General features: G+C 43.6%; 1 protein-coding gene across 1 annotated transcript in view; it reads right to left on the reverse strand.

Moving 5' to 3' along the window:
* Positions 1-7,042: 7,042 nt before the first annotated feature.
* LOC142590834 (lysosomal alpha-glucosidase-like) overlaps positions 7,043-25,222 on the reverse strand; it is a 32,833-nt gene continuing 14,653 nt past the window's right edge. Inside the window, exons 8-15 of the mRNA XM_075703236.1 lie at positions 24,833-24,996; positions 23,658-23,812; positions 20,279-20,366; positions 14,925-15,127; positions 13,068-13,189; positions 11,658-11,713; positions 10,315-10,449; positions 7,043-7,114 (exon numbers count right to left, since the gene is read on the reverse strand). Of these exons, the coding sequence (XP_075559351.1) occupies positions 7,052-7,114; positions 10,315-10,449; positions 11,658-11,713; positions 13,068-13,189; positions 14,925-15,127; positions 20,279-20,366; positions 23,658-23,812; positions 24,833-24,996 (986 nt within the window). The 3' untranslated portion in view covers positions 7,043-7,051. The remainder of the gene's footprint in view (positions 7,115-10,314; positions 10,450-11,657; positions 11,714-13,067; positions 13,190-14,924; positions 15,128-20,278; positions 20,367-23,657; positions 23,813-24,832; positions 24,997-25,222) is intronic.

Here is a 25,222-nt window from a genome sequence, read left to right on the forward strand (position 1 = left end):
CGATGATTGCTCTGCATGCATATTTCTTGAAGCATAAACCGCGTCTAGGGCAACCTATCCTCGGTGTATGTCCATGGCCTTGGCGAATGATGAAAAGAAGAAAAGGCCTCCCAGCCAGGTAGACTCCCGCTAAGTTCACCAACACAAAAACGTCGGCGCTGCCCCGTAACTTCTCCCCCCTCCCCTCCTCTTCCCATCAGCAGCACTCTCGCGGGCCAAGCGTCCCCAGCACCGGTCATCCCAGCCGCCCAGCACCACGGCAGCCATCTCCCTCCCTTTCCCCCCCTTCCCGTCTGTGAAGTATCTCCCCACCTTCCGTGCTCCCTCCTCCTTTCTTTACAAAAGACCCTTTAAAAGCTGCACCCCCCCCCCCCCCCCCCGACGAACAACCCCTGAAGAAGGAGCCGAATGGGCTCCGAAACGTCGGGCTAATAAAATTCCTTATTTGGTTGGAGTCAGTCTGAAAGTCCTAATGCATATTTCTGCATTCGAAGTCTTATGGTTTAGCACAGAATGCTTCGCTCACGTTACTATGACTTCTTATCGCCCGTTTCCAAGATCACCTTAGTTACAAGATAAGTAGCAATGATGCAGATAGCACGTTGGCTGTCTGTAACAGAGCTATTTATCATTATTTTTAGGAAACGTTGTACGCTTCCATTTGCGCGCACACTATCAGGCTCTTCAGAAATTGATACCATTTCAGGCTTATCGTAAGACTTTTTTCTTTGAACATAACGTGTCACCTGTTTTATTTTCATGCAGCAAGCGACCAGAAGGAATGCCTCCGCGGTGTCGGCCGCTGCACAGTTCGTGCTAGGCGAACAAGATGACTTGGAAGGCGCGAATGCAATAGAGTTTATGCACGACCACGCACGCCTCCTCGAAATGGTGATGGAAGGTGCTGACGTCACAAAGACCGGAGCCAAGCAAATGATCAGCAATGCCCTCCTGCGAGTCCACCGCAGCAGCCTTGACGAGTTCATGAGAATGGCAGGCGTCGTCAAGGAGCGGGTGCAGTGCCTTCGTCATCCCGACGCCAGGCATCAGCTCACCGACATTGGCTACGACTGCTGGCTGCACATTCGCAGTTTCCTAAAGATAGGGGACGTTCTCAACATTTAGCCTGTATCGGTCAATGAAACCGGCTTATGGGCTATTGAATGCGATTAGCAGAGCGTAAATAAAATACCCAGTATTCTTCTGAGTAGAGATTTGCTTAGTATGAGCACGATTGGCCCCCAAGGAATAAAATAAATGGTTTGTGAATGAGTCTGAGTGATTCCCGTTTGTCATTCCACTCCTTCATTTGGCTTCATGATGTACAGCCAAGTGGTGGAGGAAATTTATTTTCTTTGTGGGCTGCGTTCACACACGGACACATTGCGCAAACAGGTTATCGTCTGCTCTGTTTGAACTAACGCAGAATTGAAACGAGAAAGAGCGGCAAGAGAAGGTGGAATAACAGTCGATTTATAATCAAAGATGGAGGAGACATAATGCTTGAAAAACTGGCGGCTCTTTATACGAAGTGTCTATCGACTGCAAGGGTTCCACATAACTGAAGAATGCAGACATTATACTAATCCGCAAAAAAGGAGACGTTGAAGAACTGAAAAATTACAGGCCCATTAGCTTACTCCCACAATTATATCATACATCTCCTAAAATATCCCAGTATTATACAAATTATCTTACTAAAATAATCTCCAATAGAATAAGGGCAACATTGGACTTTAGTCAACCAAGGGAACAGGCTGGCTTCAGGAAGGGATACTCTACAATGGGTCACATCCATGTCATCAATCAGGTTATCGAGAAATACGCAAAGTACTATATTAAGTGACGGCAAAACATGACCAACACATGATCCTCAGAGAAAGATGCAACTTCGACAGGAAACATGATTTTTCATTTGTCTTGCTTTTGTGACAAAGAAGTAACATGGCCGAATATGGATAGAAGTGGGCGGCCCCAGTCGCGCAATGTTGCAACTGTGCATGGTTCTATAACGTCTGCCAAACAAAATTGAAAATGTAGGACGCGCACCTGTCCCGCAAAGCGCTTCATGTGGTCGTGTGTACGGGCACTGTGTAGCTGCTACTACATAACTCACCAAACATCTGCACCGCATGGCGTAAAAAAACTCCCTGCTATTTGGAGTTGCAGTCAAGTAAGATCTCCATGTTTCCACCTTTGCTGTCAGGCAATTATAACTCAACCACTTGGCACGCAAAGAAGAATGCACCAAGAGAGAGAGAGAAACGAAGAGGGAAAGGTAGAGAGGCTAACCAAGGACGTGCCCGGTTGGCTACCCCACGCTTTGAGAGGGGAAAAAGGGAAAGAACCGATAAGGAGAGCAGGCAATTATAATAGTCATTCTTTTACATTTCTTGAAGAGCACTGGATTGTATGAACGCTTATGATGGAGAAGAATGCACCAAGAATTCCCACAAGCTTTCCAACCTTTAGCGTGAATTCAAGAGAGACATGAATTAACTTGATGCATGGCGCGGTTACGATCAGTCCCAGGTTTTACCCATGCTATATACAAGGTTTGAAAAAAAAGTACGCTATCATCAAATAAACAAAACAGCAAATCTCAGTCAGTGAGTATCCCCGTCCCTTTACACATATTCAAGTGCACTTTGGAGCGTTTCCTCACCCGAGTGTTTAATAGGTCTTAATGATGACTTATACAAGCACCGTTGGAACATGTGACTGCTTTGACCCGTTTTCCACCACCGCATAATGGCTTCAGCTTGTCTCGCAAGCACAGACAGTGCTCGCGGAGGCCACCAGCGTTCGCAATTAAATCTTCGTTACTGTAATGGACGAACGAAATAAACATGGAGAAAATGTGACATCACGCCGTCAGCTTTCGAAAGCGGACTCTCCGTGGAGTCGTTCCTTGCGTTCTCTCTGTCGCACTATCGGCTCAGCGTATATCGGGCTGCTAGTTTTACCATGTAAGGAAGCCCACGGTAGGCTAACTTTTTGTGTTAATTTACATACGTACCAAAGGCGTTGCCGCCAAGTATAAGTAGGATGTCATATCAACGCGGTCACGGTTATGGCTGCGGGATCCCGGAAGAGTTTCTTAATGCTGGCATAGAACGCTAAAGCGAACGCACAATGTTTGGACTAAAGAGTAACGACCTAAACATGTTATTATAAAATGAAGTTCCACTAACCTTTATATTGAAGTAAAAACTGCTTTGAATTGGATTTATTGCAAAATGATTGCGCAGATACATATACCTGCTCATGCGCTGGGTGCTCTGGACAACGTCTATCCTTCCGTGTATGTTAGTTGTCTGCACCGAAGATGCTATGGCCATTTTCTTCCACACGTGGGGTGTCTGGTTGTTTTCAGCGGCAACTTTCTTTCAGTGATCTGTTCTGATAACGGCTCACTGCACAACACTGTAAAATAATTTACAACCTTAAAAAAGTGAAAAAGGGTGTAAATTTGTCTATAACGCACACCTTTAGGGTGTGATTTATATAACAGATACCCTTAGGGCGTGAGTTATAAACACATTTACACTTTTTTAACTTTTACAGGGTGTAAATTATTTTACAGTGAATGCTGTGATTCAGAACGATAAACAATCTTCTAGCTATGTGGCGTACATATTATAAGCTTTTGGTTTCCCTTCTAGCCATCCCTACTCAAAAGCACGCTAGCTGAAGCGCATCGGAAGGGAACAATGTTGTGCAGTTTCGCATGATAATTTCTATATCACCTTATCACTTCACTGAAGTGACAGCTTATTGTCATGTGACGGGGATATACCTGGACGCTTATAGGTCATGGCTGAAGAATGCGAAACGTGGAGAATTAATGGCAAGTGCAATTATACGCCGTGAAATGTTTGTGCGTCAGCCAGGATGACGTGATTTCTTATGGCAACTATAATTGGATGTCGTGAAAAGACGTGGCGTCAGTGCAGTGGTTGTGCCAAAGCGCTGCTCAAGCCGAGGTATCTGAGTTAAGCCCACTTGCGAAGGGCGCTTTTCGATAAGGGTGAGATGCGGACATGCTTCTACAGGGTTCATGTTTCCAATTTTGAAGGTTTTTGGCCTTTCGGGAAAGAAATGTTCTGCAGGTGCGTGTGCTGCATTTCCTAATAAAAGGTCATTTGTCAGTGTAGCAATCGTATGTGAGCCTTCTCTTCTTTCTTTCGCACCATTTGTTTGCTTGTCTGTTCTTGCGCTACACTTCAAAATGGTCAACCTATGACAACTCGTCCACCTACCTATATTTATCATGCATATTTTATTCACTTGGGCGCAATTTCACCTTTCGTAAGTGACGATTTTTGCATTTATTTGAGTACGTAAGTTTGCGTGCGTTGGATAACGCTTAACTATACCGGCAGCCACCAGTGTGTCTCTGCTATTCGCTGTTTTAACGACGAAGGTTCCGTCGAGCTTTCGATTGCTAGCCTTTTTTTTTCTGCTCCCTGAATTTCTATATGACGAAATGAAGAAATAAATTTATTTTCACAGAAGTAACTGCGAGAGTCCGATTGACTTACTTCGCCTTATCTCTTTTGAGTGAATGTAAAAGAACACTCCGTGGCCAAACTTAATCCGGAGCCTTCCACAGCAGCACCCCTCACAACGAACTGTGCAGTTTCTAGTCGCTAAGCACTATGATTTCATAATAAACATATGCTCATTTTCTCCGGCAGGCGTATCCTTCATTATACTTATAAATTAAAAGACCAATAAGAGTTAGTCCCCAACAGATGACATATACCTATAGGAAAAAGAGGTACTTACCCAAACGTATTCCAATTAAAACAGTTATTGTCATCAGCTTCATATTGCATAGGATCTGCTAGCCGTAGACCGTAGCCTTATATCACGGAGAAGAGTGCTATATGCGGCAAGATTACTCACTGTAACAATGCAGTGCCTCCAATTTCATGTGACGTAGTTAGATTCGAGAAGTAAACGCTAAGCAAAGGAACGTGAAAACGAACCAGAGCACGACCCGCAACTGCTTTATTTCTGCTGAATACGCGTACATATATATACACCTTCAGTCAGCGCCGGCGCAGGAACATTCGAGCATCAAGTGCGGTAAGATAAGGAACTTCCTACAAACTTCCTACAAACTTCCTACAAACGTGTTTCGCTTACGCACAAGCTACATTTCTCACTGATATAAAACGTTTCAATAATTTCCATATCTTTCGTATCATTACTTCTGGCCAGACTCCGCACGTCAGAAAAGAATGACAAGATGCGCAGGGTCTGACTAAAGGGATAAATGTGCGCGCCTTCTTTAAAAATAAAGGACTTTTGAGTGGCGCTCTGTCTCATTATTTTCTCTTGTGTGCTGTGTATTGTTCTTTTAAATAGCCTTAATGAATCGGTACAAACTTGCCGAAAAATTTCTCTTAAAAGGAATGGGGTTTATTACGAAAGCGATACACGCGAAATATACCCTTTTATTTTTGCAAGACCCCAGCAATTAACATTTTTAGTGCTCTTTTTTTACTTTTTTCCCCTCTTTCTTCTTTCTTTTTGTTCTTGTTTGTGTGTTCGAAACTTCAGTATGGTTCACCACTGAACAATTTTCCTAGTTGCCTCATGAAATTCATGACCGTTAGAGATGATACATATCATAGGACACGTTGATGAAATGACATCTGTATTTCCACATCATTTCTTAGAAATTCTTCTCGCCCTGCTGATATATGTGCATACTTATCAGTTGTCCTCGTAAATTAATTTTTCGCTTATATTTGATTTTGTTCTTCACACACGCATAAATTTTGTATTAAAAACAGCTTGCTCACAGACACAAATGATACCACTTGTGCAAAGAGGGCAATGGAAAGCAGCTTCCTTAAACTCAGGGCCCAGTGGAGGTACAGGAGCCTTTTAACCAAGTGGAAGCATTGACCATCTTCAAGGTCGGAGCAGCGGCAACCCCTGTCAAACATGTCACCCCTCCCTACCTCACACGGGCTCCATCTGTAATATTTCCTTGTGGACACGAGTCAATTTGCACGTGTTGACGTGTGGGTCATTCACAAACTGCTCACGCGTGTTGCTCTCCTTTAAGTTTTTCTTTCCTTTTTTTCACGCAAGTTTGCATTCACGTTTTTTTTTTGTTGGCTTTTCACGTGTTGTTTTCGTTGACTTTGACATTTGTCAGTGCCCGTTCTGGTATTCTTGACAGCGCTACGTTTTTTCTTTTCTTTTTTATGTTTTTTACACGCGCAAGAACGTAAAAGTTGTATTCACGTTCTTGTTTCCTCTCGCTCGCTTTTCTCTTCTTACCGAGAAAATGTATAGACTGAGCTCTCCGAGTTCCAGTCATACTCTTGATGACATTATTCATTCATTACCAAACAAAATGCTTTGAATCATGTGAACAAAATTCAGAATATAATCTAATACACGTCAGCTGTTAATAGAAGAGTGCAATATTTTCATAGGAGTGCTTCATTTACAATGCCTTGCTTGATTTTTTAATTCCGTATGCGCCTTTGCGTGTGTGTGGCTGTTGTTGGCGAATGCTCTAGATTGTGCCATGGTGACATAATAGATGCAGATATAAATGCAGCTAGGTAGGTGCTGTACATGTCTCTGTAGGCACCACTCATCACCGTTCTTTCCTCGACAAGCATTAGACATTGTCTTATATAGTCTTCGTGACATCGAAGCATACACATCTTGCACTGCGCATGCGCCTGATATAGCGCTTGCATTTCGGCTTGGCATGTATAAGCTTTGTAATGAAAAAACACAAAGGTTGTGTGAGAATGAAGTTTCACACTGCACATAATGGAATAAGCGAAATTATGTGCATTTCCGTTGGTTTCGAAGCTTTTAGTTAACCGCATCATTAAAGCGTAACTGACATAGATTCTATCATGTGTTCTGCATCAGCATATTCCTTTTCTTTGTGGTTATACAAAACACGTAAAGAAGCATCATCTGATGCAGTTTCCATAGCGACGGGTTCATTACCGCGTGGTGCATAATAAATGAATATTTTTTTCTTTTATTCTTCATGAAAAAAAGCCTATGTCAGTTTCATGATGAAAGGCTCGGTCAATATATGGTAGGCAGCTTCGACCATAAAAACCTGCGCATAAAGAAAAAGAATAAGTCACCAAGTAATTGCAGTAGCAGAAGTTACATACAAGGCGAACACGAAAAACGAAGTTGGGAACTTCAGTTTGTTTAAGAGCGGAAGTCACATGGAGTCCTGCTGTCTCAGTTTGACTCTCACTTTCGCTTTGTGATTGTTACGGCGTAAAACCCATAGTACTTAGCACTTACCCAACTATATATACAGAGATTTATTTGTTTATTTTTACATTAGGTGGGTCAAAAGCGCCCGTGTCTCGTGCGTTGGGGGGCACGTTAAGGATCCCCAGGTGGTGGAAATTTCCGGAGACGCACACGACGGCCGCCGCATACCTCATAACCATTTTGTGGCTGTGGCTCGTAACGCCACAGAAATAACAAAAAAAAGCTCATTGAACGAGTTGGTGAGGAAGGTTGTAAAATAATTAGTTTACAAATAACGGGAAGGGGTAGCTGAAGAGGGTCTTCCGAAAAAGAAAAATACTAGTAGATTGATGATACGCTTTATTCGGTGTACCATAGCGGCCACGGAGTGCTTTATTGCAAAATAAAAAGAGGTTTTCTAAGTAAAATGCAATTTGTGCCCAATGCCACAAAGTATAAAGGCCATCATTCCACTCCTCCATTTTGCTTTGTGATGTGCAGCCTGAGTACATATGTATTCCACATGGGCTGCATAACACACGGACATTTTGCACAAACAGGTTACTTCTGCTCTGTGCGAACTAACGCGCATTTTTTTTAAAATTTAGCCCATGTTCCTACAATCACCCTCATGTTCAAAACCTCCGCAGGCGTTATTTCATACGCCAAGAAAACCAAAACCAAACTATGGCATGTTACGTTCCAAAACCAACATCATGACTAAACGGCACATCATAATGCGGAAATCCAGATTACTTTTTCACCTGGGATTAATTAAAAAGGCTGCTAAATTGAAGTGCACGGGCATTTTAGCAGGTCGCACCCATCGAAACGGGACTGCTGTGGCCTGGGCCGAACGCGCGACCTAGTTCGTGCTCGGGTGCGCAAGGCCATGGCATCTGGGCTACGGTAGCTGGCCGCATATGCCAATACGAGTGTCGAATAAAGGTTTGCGTTTGTGCAGGAGGCGGAAATAAATGCAGGAACGTGGAAATCATCTCTGATTACAGCACGACGTCATCCGAGTTTGGCACGGGCCAAGCGTTGATGTACCAATGAAAAAAAAAATTGATTCAGGAGCACAACGCTAGACAAAACCGTAAGCGATTCTTATTGTAAAGCACGTGGGCTTTATGTCTTTATTACTTTATTGCTTACACTTTGTGGACCCACATATAATTTGCCGCGTGAAAGCGACTAAAACACTTCGTAATCATATCACGAGAAGCCAAGAAAGACACCAAGAAAAAATATAGGGGCAATTACTTGCACTTCCTAATCGAATTAAAGAAATGATAAAGAATGGCAATGAAAGTGGATGAAAAAAACTTGCCGCCGGGGGGCGGGGGGGGGGGGGGCACGATCCCACGTATGCGCGTTACGCGTAATGCGAAAACGTCGGATCGTGTTCCCACCGGCGGCAAGTTGTTGGCTCGCTCATTCGATCGTTCGTTAGCTCAAGCAGACTGTTACAGCTTATATAGATAATCATCATCGATGGTTTCCTGAAATATTTTTTTCATGTCCATCGTGAAATGTGTTTTTTGAGTTAAATTCCGTAAGCTGTACACATTATTCGCTGAAAGATTTTATGGCTTTGTTCAGATATTAGTCGTAGGGGGCCAAATACGAAAGCTAAGTGGGCAGTGGCATCGTTCCAATTCTCGCGTACCCGACAAAAAAGACAGTTTTGGGAAGGCATCATCGAGGTAAAAAACAATGCGGGCTATGTTGCTGTCCAACCAAGATGGCGGCAGAGCAGAAGGTATGAAAACTCGACCAGAAACCCGACGAGTTCATGATTTTTTATGTGCCTTATGTAAACAGCGTCGTGTTCTACATAGCTTCGTAAAATCAAAGCGTTAAAATACAGCGACAATATGTGGTTCTCTTAGCTTTATTCTTTTTTGTAGACGCGAGGTGACACCCCGTCGTGGAGACTTCTTCCAGACGGTTCCAGATATATTCCATTACTCGGGCTAGAAGCTATCGCCTTGCCTCTCTACGCACTCTATCCCAGAATTCAAACACAGCCTATACAAAGAATTGAAACACGCTTTATTACAGTGTAGTCAGTTTTTTAAGCCATATAGAGCATTCTTAAATTGCGTGTGACAGATCGCATGATTCTGGAGATTGAGTCGGATTACTCAAAGAGGCGGACATTAGTTGTAGGAAAAACTGAAACGCAAAGTCAGCTAACTATCAGAAATTGTCCATTCAACTTCGGCAGTAATTACTTTCCGGCGCATATTGCAATTTCCAAAGTAAAGCCGGTGACTTCGCAACGCGTACACTTGCGACAAATTTCCAGAATGACACCAGGTTCGATATAATAATTACTAAAGTGCGCAACGAAATACTTGGGCATTCGGGTCACCTTTCTGCTTCATTGCGTAAAAAGGGAGTGTTGTAAAAAAAGTAAGTGAAAAATGTTGCATTTGTTGCGAAAGTTTCAAGGCGCATATCTGGAAACCCGTGAAATCCTTAGAAGTCGTTTTATATGCGTTGAAAACTGAGCAGTTACAATTAGAAAATTACTGCATACCCGCAAAGTAATTAATTAAAAATGTATTATGGCATTCTCAGTAATTAGTTGATTGTTAATGTTGTCGCAGGTTTGAAAAATTAAGCATGTCTAAAGAAAAAGCGCCGTGCCCTGTTGATCCGCACACCCGAACACTAACGCTTAGGCGATTAGGTTTAGTGCATGCAATACCACATTGACAAATGTCCAAATGCTTGAAATATTACGAATATAATTCTTTCTCCTGGTTACCTCACAGTAGACTGCATCCACTTACATCTTTGACGCGTACCAGAGGCAACTTCGGTATGGTCTGTGTCCGAATACCTAGTGTCGACGTAGATACCTTACCAGAAATGTGGCGCAGCAAAAGACGAGGAACGATATAAGCAAAATAGAGAGGCATAGAAAGTCGTGCACCCTGTGTCTACGTTGTTCCTGTATTTCTTATTTTGCAGCGCCACAATTCTGGTAATCAATCTCGGAAGAACTAGCCTATAGCGACGTGTTTTATGTGCGTATACCTGTTTGCTAACGTTGAAACTCAATTCCTTGCCGTTGAACTCCACCCTAGACGGAGCGCTGGCGAGACCGAGCACGGTGATCTTGCGCAGGACGTCCCTGTAGTCACACGGTGAGCAGTAGCCCGCAAGAAAGTTCTGCGAGAGAAAAGCTCCGCACGTTACAGCCTCAAAGGGTTCCTGCCGGGGTAGTCCGCGGATTACATTGACGTTCGCCATTTTTTTGTTATATTTTTGGACACAAATACATTTCACATACGATCAACAAGACAGGACAACTATACAGTACTTCCAATCGAAGTTCATTTTAGACTTGCGCATAATACGTTTATATACCAAATGCATATATTGCTATATGCGAGTAGGACATCTCTCGGCAAGATAGCGCGCGCACTGTAAATATGAAGTAATGTCTGAGGTCAAAGTGTTGTATTTTTGTGATAAGCAATATGCAGGTGATATACACCTCATGGAGATAGCTGGTATTCTACAGCGGACACTTGGAGAGAAAAAAAAAGAGCTGGTTAGGCGAAGTAATGCCTAGGGTAGATAACCGGTGGAACGTTAGAGTTGGAGAATAGGCTTCAAGGAAAGGGAAGCGCTGTCGTGGACAGCAGGAAATTAGGTGGGGCGATGCAATGACGCAATTTGCAGGCGCAAGTCGGAATCCGCGAGCGCGAGAAAGGGGTAATTGGAAATTTCTGGGGGATGATTTTGTTCTGCAGAGGTCATAAAAATCGGATGCTACGGCTGCTGTTGATAATGATGATGAAGACGACGATGTACCTTTCAGTCATGAGAGGGAGAGGCTCCTCCCTGTACACTCGATTCGTCGCGCTAGTGTAAAGACGCAGGTATTGGCGCTACTGCAGTATATTATATATATATATATATATATATATATATATATATATATATATATATATATATATATATATATATATATATAGAGAGAGAGAGAGAGAGAGAGAGAGAGAGAGAGAGGGAGGGAGGACAAAATGCCGCAGTGCAGGGAGCTCTCGTTATAAAGGCCTGTAAAGCAAGTAAGGGGAACAAAATGCAGTTGGTTTTAGCGCCCGTCCTCTCTCTTCTACGTCACTTGTATCCTGGCTACACGCACCGTTTATGCGTGGGAGCTTGTCAGTTTGAAACGCTAAGCTGACGCTTCTATCAGTCTAAAATTAATCAGTGATGTTTCTCTGAACACTGCAGTCATCTGTACTGCCTGGTAATTTTTGTCATGGGGCTGCATTGAACACTAAAATCTCTGGGCAACGGCTGATTTCATTTTATTTTTTTTTTACCACTGGCGTTGTTCGTTTAGTCGCTGACTAATGTTCACTTACTCTTGAGTAGAAGAAGTTGAAATGCGTGTACCGCCCATTCAGGTGGGGGTTAGGAGCTGAAACAAGACCAACAACATGGAGAGATGTAATAAAGACAGATGTAATTAGCTGGTCGCCTCAAGCCGGCGTGCTACATTAAGGCACTAGGTACACCGTTTGACAAAGCATATTACTAAGAAAGTAATGAAAGCGTATACGATGTACTTGAATGTTTCGGTAAAGAGTAGATAAACGCTTTCTCTAATTAACTTGGAGGCCAGTGCAGCGCAGAAGCGGTCGTGTAATTAGCACATTTTCTATGCGCAGACCCCCAAGTATTCAAATTTAATCCTGACCCACCGCGAAATCTTAGCGGCTAGGGCCAATGACGCACCGCTGAGCTCAAGGTCACGGGTGCGGCAGCTACACGGAGAGGTCCAATTAGCTGACGAAGTATTACGCCGTAGAACGTCCTAACTTTTTCTTTCTTTAATTTTTCTTTTGTTTGATAGCGTCCTGAACACAGGGAAGGAAGTTAATTTTCGTCTGTGTGCTGCACTAAAATCAGGTAAAATGCTGAACTGAGTGATCTGCTGTGTGTTCATGCCTTATCACTATGTAGTTGAGTGGCGAACGACAAGTATAGTTCCTACTTCGTATTTATTGCTGATAATTCTAAAGTGCAAAGGCTGATGTCCCTGTATATTTTTTATTGTTCTGCATTTTTCGATTGATCTGCTTGGGCCCGAGTAGGGCCTGCAGTATTTGTAAATAAATAAATAAATAAATAAATAAATAAATAAATAAATAAATAAATAAATAATCTGGAGTCCTTCAGACAATTGGCTTCTGTGGTATGTTTTTTGCCTTCGAATGTTAAACCCAATCAATAAATCAGTCAGTGACCTCTGCAGCTGTACGATAATTTCACTGTTGCAGTCATGTCCAGCAGCTGCTTGCATTTAGGAATGTCAGCTTCTTACACTTGATTGTCGATTGCAATGGTAGCTGTAAACATGTCCTTGCAATCAAGGCAGATGTAATGGTTGTCCTGCGGGATTGCAGTCTGGACGGGAATTCTAGGAAGTATAGGACATTTCAATTTCGGACTCCCGGCGCAGAGACAGAATCCTCAAGACATGAATCTGGCGATCAGTGTGGTCTCTGTCAGGGTTATTGAATCTGAACCGAAGAGCGTGGAAGACAACTTGAATGGCGATATATACAACTTACCGCAGATATTGAGGAGAATTTTCCTCGAAGCAAGTCTCAGGCCCACGGACTCTAACAAATTAGTTCATTTTGCGCTGTCACAAGCATCAATTTTTACATGATATTTTTCTTAATTGATTAATTAGGATTTATATACAACACTTTGTTTCATTTGTCTATCAATCGGTGAAAACTGGCGCTCTGCAAGTAGAAATTTACCTTCATGTTCGGCTGACGCCGCAATGAGATCTCCGTAGGCAGAACCCGCAGCGTCTAGACAAACGGTGAGCTCCAGAAAACTGGTGGCCGCTAACGCTCTGTCCTTCGCCCTTTCGTGAAATCTGCATTTACACAATATATTAGTATTATTATTAATCAAGTCAAGCAAGCGTGGTATTAAAAAGAATTCTAGAAAAATCTCAGTGTGTTTCTTCTCTGTGAAGGATGACCAGCGAAGTTATGTATGTGGAGCCCTTAATGGCGAACTGCACTTCCATAGCGGATCGGCCCGGCATTGTACTATCTAAGCGGTTGTTTTTCTACACGCGGACACGATAGTGGGGAAAGTATCCCTTAACAGTATCGCTGTAAAAGAACATGTAAGGGTACTTTATTTTCTTTATTCTAAACGCATATTTCAAAAGCGTAACCTGAGCCACATCCGGAATGTGGCAGCGCTCTTTGAAACAACAATCTAAGACAGAATGAACAAGCACGAAAAAGAAAAAAGAAACAAGAAGGGATACTGCGCACTTGAATTTTATTCCTATTCCTTGTTTCATCTTCTCCATTTCCTGTCTGGCGCAATCATGTAAAAGTGATAATGTGGATGCTTGGGCGAGTTGGCGATTCAATATCGGCATGTTTGCACAGCGCAAACGACGAGGACTAAAGGAAGAACACCACACAGGCGCTGACTTCAACTGATCTTTATTTACGAAATCGCCGGAACTATATAGATGAGTAAAGGTAATGAAAAAACAATCTTTGCATTAAGTCACACGTGAACCCCTATTGCATCACAGCCAGATACTTGATTTCGTTTTTTTTTTTTTGTGAGGGCAATAGACGGCATGCTGATGCAAAAGCCTCCCAGCATCTGAATCTTGTCAGCCTCTATGATATCACGTGTAAGCTGTTCTCGGTGTTTGGAAATTATTACGCAGTTTTCAAATTCAGGGTCACAACGGCAGTCTCTGTAGTGAATGCCAAGATGACCTTGCGCGGCAGTATGAACATTGTAAAAATGCTCCTTCAATCGCTCATTTAAACATCTGCCTGTTTGGCCAACGTATTTCTTTCCGCAAGTCAAGGGAATCATGTAAACCACACCCATGGCGCATGCTCCAAACCGCTTCCTATGCTTAGTATTGCAAAGATTTCGTCGTGTGGCATGAGGGTTCTCACGCCTACAGAGCACTGATAATTTTTCAGGGGCAGGAAAAACAACTTTAACATCTACTGCTCATCTTCTTCAAGCTGCGCGAAATCTTGTGCAAGTAAGGGAGCACCGCGACTGGCTTATTGTCTCTGGCAGCGCTGTGAGCTGGTGCTTTGTCTCCCAGCTTGATTTTCTTTAATATCTTTTATGCGACAGAAACACACAAAAGCTCAATGTACCCAGGCATATGTTAGGCGGGAGGCCTGCGCTTGGAAACTGCGCATTAAACAGTGGAAGCAAGACTCGTTTAGGGCATTTGTGAAGCAAAGATTTACAATGCCCCGTTTAACCAGCTTAGAAAGGGCCGACAGATAAGAAAAAATGGATTGTTCCCTCTGGGCTCGTACATCCAGCACATGGGATCTCTAGAGATACTAAGTCGCAAATCTAAAAACCTTAACGAGTCATCTACTGGTAGTTCATGCGTCAGGACAAGTGGCGACAAACATTCGTTGAATAGGCAATGTGCACCAGAAACAGCAGGCCCAAAACCTCGACCTTCACACGCTAAAAGTTTGGTTTAACTTCCGGCAGGAACTGAAACAAAACTGAACTGAAACCACATCAATGATAAAATTTGCCACGAAGGCTTCTTCAGAGAAAATAATCAGCCATGTCAGTCATGGCGAAGTCACCTGCTGTTGTTTCTGGTGACCAGAATTCCTCCACCACGCACGAACAGTATTGGCTGGGGTGTGTTTTCCGGGGACATGTAGACGACGGAGCCTCGACTGATTATCTGCCTCCAACTTTGCCACTCGTACCAGATACCCGGTGGCAGGTACACCGGCGTCGGTGTCGAATTCAGCAACAGAGCGTCGAGGGAAAGCCGAGAATCCTGCGAAAAGAGTAAGAAATGTGCTCGCTAACACTTTTTTGAAGCTTTGTGAAACAAAAGAACGTTAGGTGCCGGGGTTTATTGTGCCCAAACTGCGCAGTGGCTTAGGAAAGACGCCATGTAAAAAAAAGTTTTGTTTTACGTGCCAAACCGATGATTTGATCATGAGGCAGTGGGGGCTTCCGGAATAATTTCGACCACCATGGGGTATGTTATAACATACGTGCGCCTAAATCTAAGTACACGGGTGTTTGGGCATTTCGCCCGTATAAATGTGGCTGCTATGGGCCGGAATTCGATCCCGCGACCTCGTGCTGAGCAGCCCAACACAAGACGCCGTGTAGTCGGGGAGCTCCGGATCAATTTTGAACACGTGACTAGACACGCTGCTCGAAGGCGTAACGAGGTGCAGGTTAACTAACGACAGGAAAACCGACTAAGTGAAGCACTAACTCGCAACTGCTTTTGGCCCGTAATGGGCATCAGCATTATGTAAAGAGTTCCAAACTTTCTTTTAAAGCAGCATCAGTTAAAAAGAAAAAAAAGCTTAGCGCTTTAAGCACACCTGCTGGTGAGGAAAATGAGGTTCTCGTATATGCCTTTAATCTGCATTGACCCCCCCCCCCCCTACCTCTTAATTTTTTGCTCCCGGTGTGCCTCTCTCAAATATATTACTATTTGAGCTCTGTTCATAAGCCCCATACCATTAGAAAAACAAAGCAGCTGTGAACTACCGCTTTACCTTTTCTCCTTTTAATGATTAACGACCGCTCATAATGCCGTATAACCATTATGTTTCACCAACTGGCCCCCATCGCAGCATCGCTAATTTTGGTCACTGGATTCTTTAACGTGTGCCTAATATACAGCTACACGAGCGCCTTCGCATATTGCCCGCCGAAAGAAAAGCCGACCCGGACGGTGTATTGGACCTGCGACATTGTGCCAAGTCAGTAGACTATACTTCTGCAGCTGAGAAACTGTCACTCTCACTGCGAGAGGAAGCTCAGTAAGCAATAATAAATGCGAGAGAGAAATACGGGTGGTGACACCGACCTCATCCCCCTGAGCCTCCTGGACAGGCTCACTGTGACATCACATATTTTGACAGCGCTCAACAAACAATCCAACTGACGGATTCTGCCGCATTCTTTCTTCACACATTTGTCCCTTGTTCTTTTATACGATGCATAACTGTGTAATTTTGTAATTTTTTTTCTGCGGGTGATGGAGCCAGTCAGGCTGTGACATGCAGCTTTTTCCCCATCACACCTAACCACGTCTATGTGCACTATTACATGATATGCGGTTGATTAAGCTCAATCTCAGCTCAATGTAGCATCCATGGCCTGAAAGACAAAAGAAAAAAAAAGCTGGCCAAGGCAAAGTTGCCGAGTTCTCTAGTCATCGTGAAATGAAAGAAACAGCTACCTTAAATTCATCATCATCATCATCATCATCATCATCATCATCATCATCATCATCATCATCAGCCTAGTTACGCCCACTGCAGGGCAAAGGCCTCTCCCATACTTCTCCAACCACCCCGGTCATGTACTAATTGTGGCCATGTTGTCCCTGCAAACGTCTTAATTTCATCCGCCCACCTAACTTTCTGCCGCCCCCTGCTACGCTTCCCTTCCCTTGGAATCCAGTCCGTAACCCTTAATGACCATCGGTTATCTTCCCTCCTCATTACATGTCCTGCCCATGCCCATTTCTTTTTCTTGATTTCAACTAAGATGTCGTTTACCCGCGTTTGTTGCCTCACCCAATCTGCTCTTTTCTTATCCCTTAACGTTACACCCATGATTCTTCTTTCCATAGCTCGTTGCGTCGTCCTCAATTTCAGCAGAACCCTTTTCGTAAGCCTCCAGGTTTCTGCCCCATATGTGAGTACTGGTAACACACAGCCGTTATACACTTTCCTTTTGAGGGATAGTGGCAACTTGCTGTTCATGATTTGAGAATGCCTGCCAAACGCACCCCAGCCCATTCTTATTTTTCTAGTTATTTCAGTCTCATGATCCGGATCCGTGGGCACTACCTGCCCTAAGTAGATGTATTTTATTGCCGCCTAAATGCCTGATTCCAATGGCGGCCGGACAGGCCGCCATCGGAATCAGGCATTTAGGCGGCAATAAAATACATCTACTTAGGGCAGGTAGTGCCCACGGATCCGGATCATGAGACTGAAATAACCAAAAGAATAAGAATGGGCTGGGGTGCGTTTGGCAGGCATTGGACAGGCCGCTATTGGAATCTGAACCTGGCAACGTTTAACGTTAGAACGCTATCTAGCGAGGCGAGTCTAGCAGTGTTATTGGAGGAATTAGAGGGTAGTAAATGGGATATAATAGGGCTCAGTGAGGTTAGGAGGACAAAAGAAGCATATACAGTGCTAAAAAGCGGGCATGTACTGTGTTACCGGGGCTTAGCAGAGAGACGAGAACTAGGAGTCGGATTCCTGATTAATAAGGAAATAGCTGGTAACATACAGGAATTCTATAGCATTAACGAGAGGGTGGCAGGTCTTGTTGTGAAACTTAATAAGAGGTACAAATTGAAGGTGGTACAAGTCTATGCCCCTGCATGCAGTCATGATGACCAGGAAGTCGAAAGCTTTTATGAAGACGTGGAATCGATGATGGGTAAAGTCAAAACAAAATACACTATACTGATGGGCGACTTCAATGCCAGGGTAGGCAAGAAGCAGGCTGGAGACAAGTCAGTGGGGGAATATGGCATAGGCTCTAGGAATAGCAGAGGAGAATTATTAGTAGTTTGCAGAACAGAATAATATGCGGATAATGAACACCTTTTTCCGCAAGCGGGTTAGCCGAAAGTGGACGTGGAGGAGCCCGAATGGTGAGACTAGAAATGAAATCGACTTCATACTCTGCGCGAACCCTGGCATCATACAAGATGTAGACGTGCTCGGCAAGGTACGCTGCAGTGACCATAGAATGGTAAGAACTCGAATTAGCCTAGACTTGAGGAGGGACCGGAAGAAACTGGTACACAAGAAGCCAATCAATGAGTTAGCGGTAAGAGGGAAACTAGAGGAATTCCGGATCAAGCTACAGAACAGGTACTCGGCTTTAACTCAGGAAGAGGACCTTAGTGTTGCAGCAATGCACGACAATCTCATGGGCATCATTAAGGAGTGCGCAATAGAAGTCGGTGGTAACGCCGTTATACAGGAAACCAGTAAGCTATCGCAGGAGACGAAAGATCTGATCAAGAAACGCCAATGTATGAAAGCCTCTAACCCTACAGCTAGAATAGAACTGGCAGAACTTTCTAAGTTAATCAACAAGCGTAAGACAGCGGACATCAGAAACTATAATATGGATAGAATTGAACAGGCTCTCAGGAACGGTGGAAGCCTAAAAACAGTGAAGAAGAAACTAGGAATAGGCAAGAATCAGACGTGTGCGTTAAGAGACAAAGCCGGCAATATCGTTACCAATATGGATGAGATAGTTCAAGTGGCTGAGGAGTTCTATAGAGATTTATACAGTACCAGTGGTACCCACGACGATAGTGGAAGAGAGAATAGCCTAGAGGAATTCGAAATCCCACAGGTAACGCCAGACGAAGTAAAGAAAGCCTTAGGAGCTATGCAAAGGGGGAAGGCGGCTGGGGAGGATCAGGTAACAGCAGATTTGTTGAAGGATGGTGGTCAGATTGTTCTAGAGAAACTGGCCACCCTGTATACGCAATGCCTCATAACCTCGAGCGTACCGGAATCTTGGAAGAACGCTAACATAATCCTAATCCATAAGAAAGGGGACGCCAAAGACTTGAAAAATTATAGACCGATCAGCTTACTGTCCGTTGCCTACAAAGTATTTACTAAGGTAATCGCAAATAGAATCAGGAACACCTTAGACTTCTGTCAACCAAAGGACCAGGCAGGATTCCGTAACGGCTACTCAACAATAGACCATATTCACACTGTCAATCAAGTGATAGAGAAATGTGCAGAATATAACCAACCCTTATATATAGCTTTCATTGATTACGAGAAAGCGTTCGATTCAGTCGAAACCTCAGCAGTCATGGAGGCATTACGGAATCAGGGTGTAGATGAGCCATATGTAAACATACTGGAAGATATCTATAGCGGCTCCACAGCCACCGTAGTCCTCCACAAAGAAAGTAACAAAATCCCTATAAAGAAAGGCGTCAGACAGGGAGATACGATATCTCCAATGCTATTCACAGCATGTTTACAGGAGGTATTCAGAGGCCTGGAGTGGGAAGAATTGGGGATAAAAGTTGATGGAGAATACCTTAGCAACTTGCGATTCGCTGATGATATTGCCTTGCTTAGTAACTCAGGAGACCAATTGCAATGCATGCTCACTGACCTGGCGAGGCAAAGCAGAAGGGTGGGTCTGAAAATTAATTTGCAGAAAACTAAAGTATTGTTTAACAGTCTCGGAAGAGAACAGCAGTTTACGATAGGTAGCGAAGCACTGGAAGTGGTAAGGGAATACATCTACTTAGGGCAGGTAGTGACCACGGATCCGGATCATGAGACTGAAATAACCAGAAGAATAAGAATGGGCTGGGGTGCGTTTGGCAGGCATTCTCAAATCATGAACAGCAGGTTGCCACTATCCCTCAAAAGGAAAGTGTATAACAGCTCTGTGTTACCAGTACTCACATATGGGGCAGAAACCTGGAGGCTTACGAAAAGGGTTCTGCTGAAATTGAGGACGACGCAACGAGCTATGGAAAGAAGAATGATGGGTGTAACGTTAAGGGATAAGAAAAGAGCAGATTGGGTGAGGCAACAAACGCGGGTAAACGACATCTTAGTTGAAATCAAGAAAAAGAAATGGGCATGGGCAGGACATGTAATGAGGAGGGAAGATAACCGATGGTCATTAAGGGTTACGGACTGGATTCCAAGGGAAGGGAAGCGTAGCAGGGGGCGGCAGAAAGTTAGGTGGGCGGATGAAATTAAGATGTTTGCAGGGACAACATGGCCACAATTAGTACATGACCGGGGTAGTTGGAGAAGTATGGGAGAGGCCTTTGCCCTGCAGTGGGCGTAACTAGGCTGATGATGATGATGATGATGAAATGCCTGACAAGTGGTACGAGAAGCGTAACGCTGCCGGTAGCAGGAATACCAACCTCGTACTGCGTCTTTGGAACCACCATTAGGTGTGAGCCCAGCATGAACTGCGTATTGTAGGTGTGTGCCAGACGCTCACCTGGAAACCTGGGAAGCAAGGACATTGACACACAGAGATTTGAAATGTAATGCTTTTGCAAAGAGAAATGTGGGTCTGGTTGAGAAAGGATCAATTACACGGCAAATACACACAAGTCAGAGCCAAGAAATGCAAGTTGTTGCTTGCTCTCTTGGAGAACACTGGCAACGTACCTAAATCAAAGAAGTTAACAAACATTATTTGAAGAAAGTTGCAAACATAAAATCTTTGGTTGACCACGCTGGAATGAAACGTGAGGGGGCGAAAACGCATTTTGCGTCTGATTTACTCACAAGCATCGAATTAATTAATTAATTAGTTTATTTATTTGAAGACACTGTCCGCGTTTACTACGCTCTGCATAATCTGTACTACACTACCACAACACCAAATGCATACCGCAAAAGCACACCTTACAACACAATATCAGAATACAATATATTTTCACACACAGATATTACAAGTTAAAACGGTAGTACACGGAACAGCGATCTTGAAAATGTACGACTTCTTGAAGCAACTACAATTGCGCATCTATCTGGGGCACGAATATCAAGCCCGAAGTAAAAGCACTTAACAGCCGAAGCAAATACTCCCCGACTAACGAAGACACTCCTGAAAAACAGAAGAAAAAAACTGTTCTCCAAATTTGCATTTGCGGCACGTTCCGGCAGTTTATTCCACTCACACGTCATTCGTAAAAAGTAGTCTCTGTAACAGTGCTTAAAGAGACTGATTCCTATAGCATACCTGGTATGTTTATCGCTTGTCCCCCGTGACTTAGTTTCACCTATATAGCGGTGCTTACTTACAAGTTCACTTATGACATTGTAAAATAAGACTCAATTTTTTTTCTGGTTCCTTCGTAAGTTTAGCAAGTATGCACTGGCTTCTGAACCAAGCGTCAGTGAATTACTGAGTCAACACAGTGTTATGCGGAGCGGTAAAGGCGAAAAACAAATAAACACATTTCGCCTTCTATTTTATTTTCGCGTGTTTCCACCTAATTGCGGTGTAATATGCGTGGCCTTTCAGTTGGTACATTCGAGGATATCTCCATGTGCTGACGCTGTATTCCCTGATATGTGATGCGCGTTTTACTTTAAAGTGACCAGTGCTTCAGGAAGTTGAAAATTAGCCCTGCTATTTGCTAACCTAACAACACGTATTTAAGGCTAACGTGAATGACTACACGTGCAAATTAAGCGTTAAATTTGGTGTTTGTGTGATGGAATTCACTCATTGTAGCTCTTTGCAGAACATCTGTCATTGCTTATTGGTAAAGTTTGGTGAAATCTACACTATGTATCCTGCTATATTATATGTAAGCAGGCTGTCTAAGCATGTTTTCTTCTGGCTTTGAGCAGAATACTTCGCTTCAATTTCTTTTCGCTGTCATTTTAGGTTACTTAACATGTACATGTTATTTGAAGGGCGAAGCTATAACAAGTACATATCTTTCTCGTCTAACAGCAGTCTTTCAACATCCAAACGTATTGCTTCTACATGCGTGGACGACTATATGTGGATATGCAGACACTATAACCTTGCAAAAGCTCGCTGCGAACATGAGACAGAAAAGAAAACAAATGCTACCAACAGGGCACTGCTTCCATCTGGCGTATACTGCAAGGCTAACAGAATATTTAAGAAAGCAAGCTATTTAGCAATCACAGCAATTTATTTTATTGTTCATTTGATTCTCTCTTTTTCGAGGAAGTTTGCTTTCGGCTATCAACTTAGACAAGTAGACGCATCGTTATGGAAGCAAAGATAAGGAGCAGAAGGGCACATATGAGACCACAGTTGGATATATTCGCACGTTTCACGGCCGCTCCTAAAGAAATAGATACAAAACACCATTTATTAAAATTGCTTTTAGTAGTTGTGGAATAATTTTTACGTTAATGTTCGCGTTTGTGTTTGGTCGGAACCCAAAGACGCCGAAGTAACACGCACATTGAAGAGCGAGAAGAACGAGAAGGCCAAGCCATGAATTCGCCGTCGTTCTCGGACGGTGCACTGGCATTGCAACAAATGAATAGCGCCCCTGATCTTTCAATCTGTTTCATCCAGCGTCGCCCACAAACTCTAATCGAGCTATGAAGTGCGTATACAGTTTGTGGAAAATGCATCGCAATTGGAGCGCGAAGAAACAAATATGAGGCCTCTCTCACATTAAAGCAACACGCGTGAAAATTAAATAAAAAGGCTCGCTCAAACGCTTCCGTTTCGTCGTCCAAAAACAAGAGATATCAAAAGAAACATTAAGGAAAACGTACCACTCTGTCATTCATTGTTATACTTTGCTTGTTACAACGGAAAAATATATCATGTAATTCCAAACTGTCTTACTAACCGCTTCATTTTACGACCCCCGTGGCGCTATAAGCCGAAAAGGCAAAAAGTAAAGCAATATCATACTTGCCGGACTACTTGACGTTTTTCTATCAAGCAGAGATGCACCGTATCTGCAGCATTGCCTGTATAGCTACGGCAACTTTTCTGTAAGAATTCTACATCTAGAGAGCAGGTAACTAAAAGGCTGAGGCCAGAAACCTAAAGCATAAGTATGAAGTTAATGTACCACATATACGCAGACCTTTGTTATAACCAGCACCCACGTACATGCACTCGAAGTAGTTCGTTAAATCAGTTAATCCCACATACCCCCAAACTCGCCTATAGCAAACCAAAACAAACTTTTCCCACGCGTTTTAATACGCAAATTTTGTACCCACAGCGGAGAGAAATGCAAGGAAGAAATTGATTAATCTAAAACAAAAGTACAGGAATAGGGTAGTATTCTTGCCTTGCATATAAATGTTTGTCATAGTCATTAAGAACTGCCTTCTCAATGCACGACATTGTCTAGAACTGCCGCAGTCCACTAAGAAAATACCGCACACAGAGATACAGACAGGAAAAAGAAATCATCGCAAGCAAGAACCGTTTTATACAAATAAATAAATATAATTCCCTTGAACAATTGCGTTCATGCCATGTAAGCGGCTTTATGGCACTGTTAGCGGGCGCCGAAATAGATATATATCCAATATCCAGTTTGTTATAAAGGAGTTATTTTAAGTCAGTCTCGACCAGACAGTTACGCGTGTTCGACATGGAAAATGTCACTTTATGCGAGTTCGTTATATTCGAGCTAGCCCGTATAGAGCTTTCTTCAGGCTGTTTAAATAATTTTTTTTAATAGGAAACTAAGTCCCTGTCACCGGAAATTGTTACCTTGAGTAAGCTGAATATATGTATAATATATATAAATGTGTTAATTCTATACTCACTCGAACGCTAGAGGTCTCACAATCATAGCGCCGGTGGTGGAGCTCTTGAAGATCAGCGTGTATAGGTGAGGAAGGAACTTGCTGCGCAGTGACCGGGCGCCTTTCACTGCTCTCATGTACGACTTCTCGGGGGTCATCTCTTCGGTCGAAGCATCCTGGGGACCGAGGAAAAGAAAATTACATTCAACGTTGCTTCGTGAATCGACGTGAATGTACACTCGGCCAACTGACAGGCCAGGAACCTGTGCTAAGGGACCCGTTACTATGTCTACGGCGGCCCCACATCACCTTACGTGCCTCTGTCCTGGTACTCAGTAGTAGGCACAGGACGCTCAGGCCAACGTCAAGCCTAAAATTCCATCCTAATATACCCATCGGATAACCAACCGCAAGTGCGCAAACACGCTTCTGCAGCCCCTGTCTTGTGAAGAGCTGGATTAATTAAGTTCCTTTTTCGTTATTTGTTACTACATTGCGCTAAATAACCAAAACAGGAAAAAGGAAATATGTACGATAAGAAGAAAACGAACACAGCACAAATGCACGAGCAAGCGCCGCATTCATACTTGTTCCGCATATTTATACCAGACATAAAGTTCGAGTGCTGTAAACTGTTGAGGCAAAGTGCCAGAAACATTCAAACAAAAACGATCTTCAACGATCTTTGTGTCATACTTTGAAATTACGGAATGCTTCTACCGTGCAGTGTGTCAGCAGCCCATTCTGCTCCCGCTTATACGGCAATCATCCTAAGCGGACCAACGCCGAGGTTTCACATTTTTGTCACTGCGTGAGCACGCAGACTTTTCTGCTGGATCATCGCCCTGCATAGTTTCACGCTGCGTTTCACTGTAATACTCTCTGACAGCATAAGAATGCAGTACAAACTCCGCTCGCGAAGTCATGCGGCATGTTTACTCTACTAGGGCGCTCCACAAAACATCACGGTGAGCAATGGCACCAGGGGCACGTATACACAGTAGCCCATAGTAGCCCGCATTTTTGGGCTGCACTTTATTCGGGATCAGCCCACGAAAACGACTAGAAGCATGCCCGACACGGAAAAGTTCTGGCAACTCGCTAAAAAGACATTGCCTTCAAGCGATGCAGCTACAGAACATTTCCATTGCAGTTAGTGTGCACTTGGTAACCACAGCCTGTGCTTCGCCACTTACGTTCGACGTCTCCAAAACCTTCACGCGTTGAACCACAGGAAAGAAGGCCGCCAAGTTCAGCCAAAGGCTGCAGATGCCGTGTATGGTGCTGTTTTCCACATCTTGCACCGGGCACAAGGACGCCAGAAAGTATGGTAGACCCATCATGCTGTAGAGCTGGATGTCTGTGTTCGACAAATATTTTTTACAGTTGAATGCATGCGGCGACCTCACGAAGAGTGGCATCCGTGTTGTATTTCGCCCTGCTCCAAAATTTATTACGTGTTCTGCTAGCGCACCCTTGCTTCTGTAGCAGACAACACTGACACGAGAAGTGGTTCCAGGTTCTGCAACTTCACAGTGTCATATGTTGTTAGAGGCCGAATGAGAAAGACGGCCGATCTTTAGCTA

Source organism: Dermacentor variabilis, chromosome 8, assembly GCF_050947875.1.
Source record: "Dermacentor variabilis isolate Ectoservices chromosome 8, ASM5094787v1, whole genome shotgun sequence".
Taxonomy (NCBI): domain Eukaryota; kingdom Metazoa; phylum Arthropoda; class Arachnida; order Ixodida; family Ixodidae; genus Dermacentor; species Dermacentor variabilis.